Source organism: Tiliqua scincoides, chromosome 4 (assembly GCF_035046505.1).
Source record: "Tiliqua scincoides isolate rTilSci1 chromosome 4, rTilSci1.hap2, whole genome shotgun sequence".
NCBI classification, from domain to species: domain Eukaryota; kingdom Metazoa; phylum Chordata; class Lepidosauria; order Squamata; family Scincidae; genus Tiliqua; species Tiliqua scincoides.
In genome coordinates this window covers 103,770,355-103,783,302 of record NC_089824.1, presented here as the reverse complement: position 1 = coordinate 103,783,302, position 12,948 = coordinate 103,770,355, and the positions used below count along the sequence as shown (strand labels likewise).

General features: G+C 41.2%; 1 protein-coding gene across 1 annotated transcript in view; it reads left to right on the top strand.

Moving 5' to 3' along the window:
- Positions 1-12,948, top strand: part of NRG2 (neuregulin 2) — a 169,741-nt gene that overhangs the window by 151,159 nt on the left and 5,634 nt on the right. The window contains exons 7-8 of the mRNA XM_066624953.1: positions 9,526-9,628; positions 11,040-11,163. Of these exons, the coding sequence (XP_066481050.1) occupies positions 9,526-9,628; positions 11,040-11,163 (227 nt within the window). The remainder of the gene's footprint in view (positions 1-9,525; positions 9,629-11,039; positions 11,164-12,948) is intronic.

Below are 12,948 nucleotides of genomic sequence, written 5' to 3'. Positions count from 1 at the left end.
TACCCCATTGTAGTCCATGGAAAAGCACTTCCTTACTCCTGAGGAGGCTTTCCTTACACCCGTGAAAGCTGATGTAAGGAGGGTCTCCTCAGGTGTAGGCAGGTGGGACAGCTGTGGTGCTTTTCCACAGGCGCTGACAGGGCAGTTCTTCCTCACCTGCTACCCCCGCACCACATGTCCTTGGATTGATCAGGGTATTGAACAGCAATATATATCACTGGCCAAGCATCTCAAAATAACCAAACACATGCAGATACTGTGTGTGACTTTGTTATACAGGAGTGCCAGAAATACAACTGTGTGCAGACCTGGTGTAATATGGATTGAGTTCTTGTGCATCATTCAGGTGGCCTCTGGATCACAGCTCGTCTTTCAACTGCCCTCCTTTGTAAATTTGTCTCATAGTTAGGTTGAATGTATAGTTAATTTTAAAATCCTTTCTGTGCACACAAAACCACATAGAGCCATTTGACCCTGATCCAAATGGTTTGTAAATGCAATCTTGTGGCATGAAATCGCATAAATTGATTAACTGATCAGAAAAACAACTAACATTTTGTCTGAACGCCTATGGGTTATATTCCCTTTTCAACCCATCACAACAGTAAAGGTTGGTCTTGCTTGAAGACAATTTACAAATATTCTTCTGCAAGCCTTGTTTTATTTATGAGAGCTAATGAGACATTACCATTTTGAAGTTATTTTTAAAATGGAAGTACCAAATATTGTCCAGTATATACTTTATCTTACTAGTTTTATTATTCATTAGACCCTTTCCCCCCAGTATTCTCTCCAGCCTCTTTTTTCAGTATATCATAGAAGGAAAATATTCCTTAGAACAAATCACATGACCATAATAGGCTCAGTCCTACCATGTTTACAAAGAAAATAGTCTTCAGACAGCTACTGTTACCCTGCATGTGCCTGATCTTGTCTGATGTTGGAAGCTAAGCAGGGTCAGGCCTGGTTAGTACTTGGATGGGAGACTACCTGGGAATACTGGGTGCTGTAGGCTTATACCATAGTCTTTTGAGACTGAAGGTTGCCAACCATTAGTCTTCAGACATTTCTGTGATTGCAGGATTACAGATCAAGTTCTTCACCAAAATAAGGTTTTTTAGTTTCCTAACCAAAATAACCTTCACCTTTAGCAAAGCAAATTCCTAATAATAAAAGAAGTGGTTATAGGTCCATAAATCAGATAACCAATTACAAAAATATTGTCTAACCCATCACAGAACCAGTGATTCTACTATGTTCACTGGGAACTTGTCAAAATGACTTCACATGGATGAGGTTTGTGTTCTGCTCCTAGACAGTCCAGTATAGAGATATTCCGGCATCTACAGTTCTCAGGATTTAATTTATGATGGGGCTGCAGCCTTCAATCACAGAATCTTTCTGGTATCAAGACTTAGTCCTGGGGAATGAGAAGCAATAAGAAAGAAAAATGCCTCATAGCATATGCAAATTGGATTTCCCTCACAACTGATTGACTACCCCTTTAGCACTCACACTGAGGATAAGCAGAAAGGGCTTTAAGGAAGAAACTGTGATTCATTGGCTTTATATAGTCCATTGGCTATATTAAGAACTGAGAAACCTACAAGTGAATTGAGCAGATGCCCCCCTGAATATTTGTATATACGATTTGTTGTACTGCTTCTAGGGGATACAGCGGGGATAGGAAGTAGCTGGAACCCTAACTTTGATTGGTACAGCAGCTGGGAGGGAGAGGGGGTGGCCTTCTAAAGTCCCTTCCTTCCCATCAAAGAAGCAATTGGTACTGGAGTGGAAATCTATGTAAAACGTATAAGATTCTTTAGCATCTAGCATCTGTCCATCTGTAGAAACTGAATGCTCTTATTCAGAGAGGACTTATAATAATACCACCATCAATCATTTCATTTCTATGTAAGAGTAATATCTTAGTTCATAATAGCACTATAATAGGGCTTAGTCCATAAGGCTTGGCTTGGCTCTCATTACCTAGTAGCAGAGCATATGGGAGTCTTTGGGCGCAATCCTAACCCCTTACGTCAGTGCTTTCCAACACTGGCATAGCGGTGCCGATGGGTCGTGTGCTGCATCCTGCAGTTGGGTGTCACTCACAGAGGCCTCCTCAAAGTAAGGGAATGTTTGTTCCCTTACCTCAGAGCTGCATTGCCCTTATGTCAGTGCTGGAAAGCACTGACATAAGGGGTTAGGTTTGCGCCCTTTGTGTCCCCAAATTCCCTTTTTATAGGAGGAAAAAAAAAAGGAAGGAAGTTGTAAATTACTGGTTCACCTGGTAGAACCAGCCCAGTCCTCATGGAGCATTTGTCCACATTTCAAAGTGCACAAATCATGCAACACATAGTATGGATTATTCCAAACACACACATGAGAGTTTATTTTCACTCCCCTCCCATCAGGCTCTTATTTGTGGTGGAAGCTGAGGGCTGCTGCCCTTTTGGTTTGCTTTCGTTTCATTGCCCACCTCCCACTCCCACCTTGTTGCAAATGAAAACCATTGTGTGGAAAGTGGCCTTGAATGGACGCAAATCAGTGCTGCTGATTCAGATACACTTTGAGATGCAGTTGTGTTTGGCATTTGGAACTGAGGGCTTTTGTCATCCCTTCTTATTCTTGCGTTGCTTTCGTTCTAAGCTCACTGTTTTGCAGTGTGCGTCTTTTGCCATCCTTTCTCTTCTTTTCACCACTTCCCTCACTAGCTGTGCTGTTTCCTGTATCACCCATGGAAGACATGACTTCTCATGCACTGGTTCACACATAACATATCACAATATAATTGTTTGTTGTAAAATCACGTATGCATCTAGTGCATGAATGAAAAAAGTTACAAGACTGTTGCCCAAATTTATTATAAACTAGATGACTCTTAAGCCCTCTTAAGAAGTTATCTCTCAGTTTTCAGTAGACATGGGGAGAAGAAGATGGGGAATGAGCTGGCTAGCGACAACCCCCACACCAGTATCCTCCTTAGTCATTCTCCTCCTATTCAGAGCCAAGTGTTCAGTGCAGGGAGTTTCTCCCACAATTTAGATCCCAGGGTTCCAAGTCCTGGGATGGAAAACCTTTTTGGTCCAGGCAAGCGCTGAACATGAAGACACCCCAGGAACGTGGCCAGTGACTACACTGGCATGGGGGGTGGCTTGTCAGCTCACTCTCATCATCAATGAATATGGGGAAATAACTCCTCAAGAGGATTGTAGAAATGCTGTTTGTATTGCCTTATCTTCTTACTGTAATTGTCTAAAAGTACAATCTATGCAATCTCCTCCGAACTAAGTCCCATTGAGTTCAATGGAGCTTACTCCCAGGTAAGTATGCATAGGATTGCCGCCTTCATCTGTGTAAATGTGGAGGTGTTCTGAAACAATTGATGCTTCAGAGTCAACCTATATTATTTTTTCTACACCGTTCAGTCTCTAATTTCTATAAGAGCTCTGTTGTTACAAAGTATTGTCACTATTTAGTAATGAATATATCAATACATGACATGTAGCACTGAATTTTTTGTTGCTGAAACAGTTGAAATTTGGGTTGTTGTGCAGACCTGAAATGGAGGATTGCTCAGTTCATATATTTAACTGTAGTTCATGCCAGAGTTAGGACTTCATGTTGGAGAAATAAAATCAAGTGTATTACAAGCAATACACTAATGAACATTTTCAAAATAGTTTGGTGTGATTTTAATTTTTTTTCAGACTGAAGAATTATACAGTATTCACTAACCTGGAAAGAAAAAATTTGGTCACATTCTTAAATTCTGTCTAGTTTTGCACAGAATCCAGCTTCATGGGTACAGCACTCCATAATAGCACTCTGTCTCAGTAAGGCTTGTTTGCTATTTGTTGATTGGTACTATTTCAGGCTGGGGGAAAAACAGATTGTCAACACATTTAGAAATTATTCTGAATACAATAAATAATGACTAAGGGCCCAATCCTATCCGATTTTCCAGTGCTGGTGCTGTTGTGCCAGTGGGGTGTGCACTGCATCCTGTGGTGGAGGGGCAGTCACTGGGGCCTTCTCAAGATATGGGAACATGTGTTCCCTTACAACGGGGTTGCATTGTGACTATACCAGAGTGGGAAAGTTGGATAGGATTGGGCCCTAAGACTGGTTAAAGTCTTCTGTACACACACACACACACACACACACACACACACACACACACACACACACACACACAAAAGGCAAGCTTCTTATGTGAAGATACTGATGAAGACACTGAGCAGAATCTGAATAGAGGAGTTTTAGATTTTTTTTTATTTGTGGCATGAGTGATGGACTTATGACTGAAAATCCATTTATTACTAACAAAAGTAGGGAGAGCTTCTTTACATTAGGGACTTCATTCAACTTTGAGTGGGCAGGAACCTAGGTGAGTAGAATACTATAAATTTGGATGGGCCGAGTGGACCAGTCTTTTACAGGTTGTCTGTTCAGATTTCTGGTCTCCAGGTGCACGTGGTTGGAAGCAACTCTTTGTTCATGTTTTAAGTCATGGGAATCCTAGTGCAAGTCACTGTATAATTAGATTATGGACAGGGATTATACACATATCTAACAGAACTGCAGGGAATATGGAGGCAGCTTGGCTTTCTTGTGTCTTTCTTAACAGTCAATGTATACGTAGGAGGGTCTGTCAGGAGCATTGTCCAGACTTCAGTTGTGATGGCAGAGTAGACCTTCTACTCTTCATGAGAGGCAGATGGGCCTCTAGTGTACATCTCACCTCTGCAGTACTGACCAACACAAATTGCAGATGGGGTTGGGGAGTTGAATCTGGAGTGGGCCACACGGTACGCAATACCATTTAAAGGGCTTTGGCTTTTTCTGCCAAAAACTGTCAGTTCCTGGAAGAAAAAATATAAATGTTTTTATGCGCTTACTGCTTGAAAGGCAGCACAGCTGTGATATACCAAGGCTTCAGGCATTTTCACATATGAGGCTGAAAAGTTACTTTTGCTCAATTGGGTTTGAAATGTGATTGTAAAACCTACATTGCTCAGTAAGTTCATTCTCATCATAAATGCCTCTTCACTACTTCATGTTCTTCTGCATGGATAGTGATCAAGCATTAATGTGCAAAGCAAGAGAGAGGCTCATAAACAATTTAAGCCTCTTAAATGCTCTTGCGGTCATAATAGCACCTTGGAGTGTGGAATTTGAACTTCTAAATTGCCTTGGGTGTCTTGAAAATCTTGACTGTCATATTTTACTATTGCTGTGTGCCTCCCAAGTCCTAAAAGGAAAATACACCATTTCACCATTTGTCAAATGGGAGATGCAGATAGTGACAACTGAGCCTTGGAGCCTCCTTCCTGTCTTGCTGACAATCCTAATCCTTACATCCTATCTGCTTCTTAGATGACTCACAAGTGACCCTGGCAACTGAACAATTGAACATTGGAACCTTGAATTCTTCTCTAAACTCTAAAGACAAAAGAGTTATGCACTGCTGTCTAATGGAAATTTGGGCTGTAATGTTATTGAGAGATCAAGCACCTTCTGTTCTTGAGCAGTACATTTGAATGGTTGAAATTCTGTATACATAGCTAATAAATATAAAACAATGGGTTGGTTAAAAAAAAAAAAAAAGCAAACCCAAACCCACAAGAAAATGATTCCCCTGAAAACAGACCTCTCCACCAAAATTATTAATCAGCAGGAATCTTCCTACTGACTTCACGTCAGATCAGTCATGAAACATAAAATGTGGGTCAGAGAGGAACAAGTCAATTAGTATATTATGGCAAATCCAAAATGGAGCTTTAGCAAAACTCCCTGCTTGTGGAAAGCAATCTGTTATCACATCATGTCTGCATTATTCACATTTCTTAGTTTCCCAGTCCATTTTTAAGACTTGTGCTGGCATACAGAATCTGACTGGGTAGGGCAACTGGGCTAACTGCCCTGTGCCCTGCACTTTCATGACCAATATATGGTCAAAATAGGAAGGCCCTGTACTGATTGAATTCCCCCAGGCCTGCATTCTGCCTACATCCTTCTAGGGACAGCTCTGCTAGCATATAAAGCAACTCTCAACAGCACAGTCAACAGCTGTGTCAGCATGATGTCACAGAATTTGATAATTGTCATTGCAGATGTCTTTCACCAGCAGCACCAACTAATACACAGCACAAATATTTAGGTCTTTGTATGGAGCAAAATGTATATGCTGACCATCTCAACAAGAGCGTTTCACTTGCAGTGATGCACTTCAAGAATGAATGCATCTGAACATTTGCTGCATGCATCCCTATCGAAGTCATGTAGAATACACCTCAGGAGATCTTTGATTGCCGTTCTCTAATGAATGGTGAAAGAAAAGCAATTGTCTGGTCTCTCCCTGGGCAACATGAGTAAGTGAAAGGTTAGAATATGTAAGAAATATTCCACTCCTGTCACAACAGTAGCTATGCGCCAATAGCAAGGATTTTGCCAGATGTCTTCTTTTATTTGTCTTATTAGTTGCACATACTGCACTTGATCCATACTTAGAAGGTTTGACAGCTCTAGATAGACTTTATAGCAGAATGTTGGGGAATCCTTGCTTGTTTTTCCAGCCTCTGTTTTTAGACATAGTGGAGCAATTTAGCATGTAAATATTTTTGAATAATTTGTTTTCAGAACAATTTAGCAGATAGAAGAAGTGAATTTCTGACTTCTCATTTGTGCATAGTTTAGGATAAAAGTAAGGAAACCAATTTCAAATATATTTTTATTTAAACCAATTTCAAATATATTTATTTTATTTATTCTAATTTTGCACTGAATATCAAATGTCCACTTTGTTCACTTGTCATACTTCCAGTGGCATTACAGCTTTATTTATATAGCTTTTAACACATGAAAGTTCTTCGATTCTGCGCTTCTGAATTATTATTCCATTATAAACTGGGCGGTACTCTCAAGTTTAACACAGGCTTCCCGATTAGTTTACAAAACGTTTCTGCCCATGAACTTTTAGAGTAGAGACTGTATTGATTGAAAAGCTACTCAGTGGATGTCAGTAAATTGACATGTTCTCTAAGACCTTAAAATCAGGGCCCAACTAAATTTTTCAAACAAATGTGCGTAACAAAAGTTCAGTGGCTACTTTTGTGCAGAAAAGACAATGGGCAAGGGGGAAGTTTTTAATGGAGAAGCGGTAAATGGGAACGAAAAGTATTTTCTTCCCTACACCTTCTCTGCTCTAAAAGGTCACCTACTAAATGGACCTGTCTGTATTAAAAGTATTCATCAGAGGTTTGTCAGACACACAAGTTTACATGTAAGTTTTAGTTAGACCCTGAGATATACTGTTTTATTTGTGCAGTCCATGGTAGGTGCCTTACTTTACAAAATGTATAAAAGTGCAAGATGGAGAGCACAGGGGAGAGAGAGGGAGAGGTGCACATGTTGGTCTATTTATGTATCTTAAAAATTACTGCATTTAAGAATATTTCAGAGAATGCTAGTTCTCTGGAGTCCACAAAATCCCAAAAACAAAATGCACCATGCTTAACGCATATAGTGTGTGTGTGTGTGTGTGGCGGGGGGGTGGTTAGAGAACCAGAGATACTTTGGTACAGCTGCCTTGGGCATTTGCTTTGGCATGGGAAAGGCAGGGTATACATTTCTTAAAACAAAAAATAAATACAGGGGTGGCCAACCTGCAGCACACCATGTGCCACTTTTTATGTAGAGAATTTTGAACGTGCCACTTCACCTTAACTTCCCTTTCAGTGATTACCATGATAGCTAAATAGAGCCTCCAAGTCCAAGGGTAGTATATCTCCAAGTGCCAGAAGGTACAGAGCAAGAAACATGGGAGAACTGTTGCCTGTTTGGGACTTTCCAAAGACACCTGGCTGGCAGCTGATGGGGCCAGAAAGTGACCTGCATGGACCTTTAGTCTGCTCTGCAGGACCTGCTCCAAAGTCCGTATAAGGAGTATTCATTGCCCTTCAGCACAGCACAGCCCAGCCCCCCTCTGCCTGCACACCTTCTTGTACTCAAAGATGATCTTAGCCAGGATCTCTTTGTGGATTATTTTTCCAAAGATGGTATCTCTACCCTGCTGGGCCACCTGGGCTTTGCTTATTTTATTGGCTGTCTCTGCACTGTCCCGCTTTGCCCCCACTGCCTTCCACAGTCCACCCTCTGCCTTCTTGGCTAAGCAAGTGACCTGTCAGTTAGTGGAATGCAACTCTCTAGTATCTGTCCTTTTGACTCTCTCTCCTCTTCATCATTCTTTTCCTGCCTGTCTCCCCAAGCAGAGCAGGTGTGACTGCCCTGAGTGTGCCCACTGTAGTGTTAGAAACTTGTGGGTGTGCTGTTTAAGAAGTATCAAAGAAATCAAGCAAACTGTAAACTTCTGCGGTGCTTTTTCGTTATTATTTAAGTGTTTTTTTTTCAAAAATATATGGCAACTTTACATGTGCCACTCAGAAAGTGTCTGTGTGCCACTGGCAACATGCATGCCTCAGGTGCCTTCTTAGCCATTCTTCCTTTCAAGATCCTGCTCAGACATTCCATTCACATACACTACACTTACTCTGTCCTCCATATTCATACCTGCTTTTCATGCATTTGTCATTCTCACACCACTTGTACAAGCACAATATGCAATCGCATCATTCACACTCAGCCAGGCAAACTATCACTGCTCTGATAATGCTGTCTTCGACTTTATCCTTCCTCCACACAAACAGATAACCTTCTGGGTACATAGCCAAGGAAAGCACATGAAATGAATGCATGTTAACTTTGAGTTTTTAAATTTACATTTGAGAGATCTATGACAATGTTCTCTGAAATTATTTAGCATGACTAGCCTGTACTCCAGATTCTTAGCCCCTTTAGCTCTCCCTTTGAACTCATCAATGTTTAAGTTGCGAATGATTTTTTTTTTCCATCCAGAACTAGGGAACTCTAAAATTCTGGATTGCTAGCAAGTTGGAAATTTAGGAGATGAATTATGATGTTAGACTGAAAGAAGAGCATATGTATGCTATATAGTTTATATATTCCTCCTTGGGCTGTTTCACCAACAAAAGATGAGTTTCAGCTGTTTCCAACATGGTTCCATTGTTTCTTCTCGGTCATATTTGTAACCCTGAAAAGGTAGACTAAATATTCACATAGGACCTCAACCAGTCAGTATAACATGGGAAGCAGTTCTTACTTGGAGTACTGCTATACTTAAGGGGTTGTGAAAAGTGAATTGTACAGAAAAGAAGAGATTTGTGGGACAGTTGGAAAACAGGAGACTCAGAAAAGAAATCTAGAGGCAGGGGGTGGGAATCCACAGAGTCAGGAAGTGGAGAAATGTAAAGCTTTGGAGATAAGTAGAGATGAACTTGTGCAGTTAGTGTTGAGACAGGCATTCAGATTGTCGAGTTCATGGCAGGAAAATAACTTGTTATGTAGAGTTTCCTAGTAAGAGGTTTGGTTGTTGCTTATTCAGAATTCACAGTTCTAATTTGAGAGTTCTATTTTAATTTGTGATTATTATTATGTCTTTTGCAGAAGCTGAGGAGCTGTATCAGAAGAGGGTACTAACCATTACTGGGATTTGTGTTGCATTGCTTGTGGTTGGAATAGTATGTGTGGTAGCTTACTGTAAAACCAAGTGAGTGACTTTTATTCACTGTTCAAAAAAACCTTATATTCATTGAAAAAAAATTGTGTCATTCTTATAGTTTTGATATGAACTGATCTAAGATACTAACAATGAAATCCTTTTGCTTAAAAAATAATGGCCCAGGAGGGGGGTTGTGAAACAAAACTTGATGGGTGTTGGTAGGATTTTACCCCACTGTAGTTTCACTCCTGATTGTGTCCCTGGTTGCTGTATTTTAAAGAGGGGGGAAAAACTTCCTTTGACTTTAAAATGGCATGCTGGGGGTGGCTTAACTGTTACCCTGCACATGCCTGATCTTGTCTGATCTTGGAAGCTAAGCAGGGTCAGACCTGGTTAGTACTTGGATGGGAGACTGACTGGGAATACTGGGTGCTGTAGGCTTATACCATAGTCTTTCGAGACTGAAGGTTGCCAACCATATGAATCATAACCCTGGAGGAGGTAATTTACTTAACAACCTCTGTGCCATGTCTGTGCTCTGTTTGTGACCCCCATGGGGCTGCAATTTTTAAAAAAGAATGCACAACCCAGGCCACACTGCATGTTCAATGTAACTTGGCCCTCAATCTGTGACAAATATGCAAAGATGCATTCAAAATCCCTTTAGACATGGGTAGCAAGAAGGAAGAACACAGCAGAAGAGAGGAAACCAAATACCAAACTTGGTACTACACTTGCCTTGTTTCATAGCTCTGAGACTGGAGCTACATGTTATTATGGTTGCTCCATAGCCTCTGCTGCAAATTGCAGCTCCAGATCTCTTCCTCCTTTTTCCTTAACATTTATTCAGGCTACATACAAGTTGTGAATTTATTATATTCCAAGTTTCACTGCTTCTGCTTTTCTTCATAGGCTTCAGCTTGCTGAGATGCAGAATACATACTATATGAAACATGTTTTGGCCAGTTTTTTTAAAAAAGGTTTTTCTTAAAATAGTCTGCAAAACACAGTGAAATTGGGAGGAGGAGGTGTAGGGGGAATCAAATACTTTACTCCTGCTATGATTTCAGTTGGGGTTGCGACCCTTCCCTGTATGGAAAAGTTTTTTCATTGTAGGAAGAGCAGCATATAAATTTGAAAAGTAAAGAGTGTGTGTGGGAGTGTGAATCACACACACACACACACACTTTTTAAGCAAAAAAGGAAAGCTCCAAATCAAGAGAGGACAAAGATACAAACAGAGATTGAGCAGAAAAGCAAACATATCCAAAGACCAGGCAATTTCCTAAGATGAAACAAAGTTGTACAATTGGGGACCCACATCTTCCTCCATGAGAGGATGCAGCAAAAAAGGACCCATCATAGTAAAACTGTTTGCTTCCCTTGTCTTGTCTGAATGTCTTTTCAGTCTCGAAGAATGCAAGCTCAAGAAAAATATATTAATCTGCTTGTTCTTTAGAAAACAGAGGAATCAAATGCATAGCCATTTGCGGCAAAATATGTGTCCAGCCCATCAGAACAGGAACCTGGCAAATGGCCCCAGTCACCCCCGGCTGGACCCCGAGGAAATTCAGATGGTTGACGTAAGTGGCATTTGTTAATTCCACATGGGGAACTCTGATAAATCACAGTGTGTGGAGAGGTGGGACAGAGAGAGGAAGGAAGGACAGTTGCCCTCCTTCATTCCTTTCTCTCTATTTTCAACTTCCTTCTCATACTCTCCAATCCTCCTTCCCATTTCTCTCTCTCTCTCTCTCTCTCTCTCTCTCTCTCTCTCTCTCTCTCTCTCCTCATTCTCTCTTTCTTTTTCTCTCTTTCTGCTTCCTTGGTCTGATCAGGGATAGCTTGTGTAGGAGTTAGTTGGTGGACAACCACCTTTGCTACTGAGTGCCACTACATAGGAGAGGGAGACCAAATGCCCTTAATGGAAGGGATCATAAGGCAGCAGCAGAGGTGTAGAAGCTGCTACATCAGCACCTAGCAGATATGGGTAGTGGTGTTCAATGCAAGCCACTGATATCCATGTTAGGACTCATATTTGCATAGTAGCAGTCTCCTTTCATGATGCTGAAGTAGCAACCTTTGTGCTTCTACCACTATCTTATGATGCCCTCTGGTAAGGGCATTAGATCTTCTTCCCCTTTGCATTCAGCAGCAGAAGCTCTATGACAAACCAATGCATTACTCTCTGCAGGGTTATTGTCCAGTTTACCTTTCTACCTTTCTTTTCATTTGCTCCTCCCTGCACATTTCCGTCTTGTGCATATGGCAGAATTCTGTCCCAACCAGAATCTAGTTTAGACCCACAGGTGTGGCAAAGGTTTTCTAGAACAGTCCCAGAGCCAGCTGCATTGTAGTGAATTCTGAGCCCCATGTAATGCCCATTATCCCTGCTAACTGGGCAAAGAGTCTCTTTGTCAAGTGGTGTTCCTCTTTTCAAGTGGTATTGGGCGTGGGGGTTATGATTCCTTCCTTCCTTCCTTCCTTGTCCCAACATTACCTGATGTAGGCCATGTTATTATGGTCCCCTCTCTGCTGACCTTCAAGTAAACACTTTCCTGGTTTTAAATTTCTTTTCTTAAATTAATTATTTTTCTGTTGGTTTGATTTGATTACAGTTTATATTTCAGTATTTTTAATTACACAGGCCTGTGAAATTGACAGTCAGAAATTTTTTTCAAAATTTATGGTGGTTTGATATGAATTTGGAGTGCTGATTCCAAAACTGGTATCAGTTTTGCTCTATCACATTTAGTTTCAGAGATAACAGGCATAGCCTCATTAGTAAATTGTTCAAGCATTTACCTCATAAGGAAGTTATGGCTTTCTCATGAGGAAGCTGCTTGAACTATTCACTAACAAGGCTACGCCATATCTCTAAAACTAGATGTGATAGGGGAAAACGGATGGCATTTTTAAAATCAGCACTCCACGTGTACCCAGGAATAGGTTTAACTTTTAAGACGGCAAAAAGTGTGTTGGCGTGTGTTATTTTAGATGCATTGTATTTTTACTGTTTTATGTCTGCAAGTTTCTGTGTTCTCTGCCCCAGCTGGATTGTTGTGAGAGGGTGTACTCCCTTTGGTGTCCAGGTACTTCTTAGCCCCAGGGAAAAAGGGGTAGAAACAAAAGGGGGTGTTGCTGGCCCAACAACTGGAATTCCCCAACAATGTCTCAGAGTTCAGCAGTGAGGAGTCAGTTGCTTCAGCCTTTTACCTCCTTCACCTGTCTCTTTCCCTGTGCTTGCCCTAATCCCAGGGGAACAGACACACAGCAGCTCTCAGGTAGGCTGTCCAGATACCTCTCGTCACTGGCCCTGAGTGCCTTAGACAGCCCTGGGCCCTCTCCTTCCTGGGCTACCTTTCTCC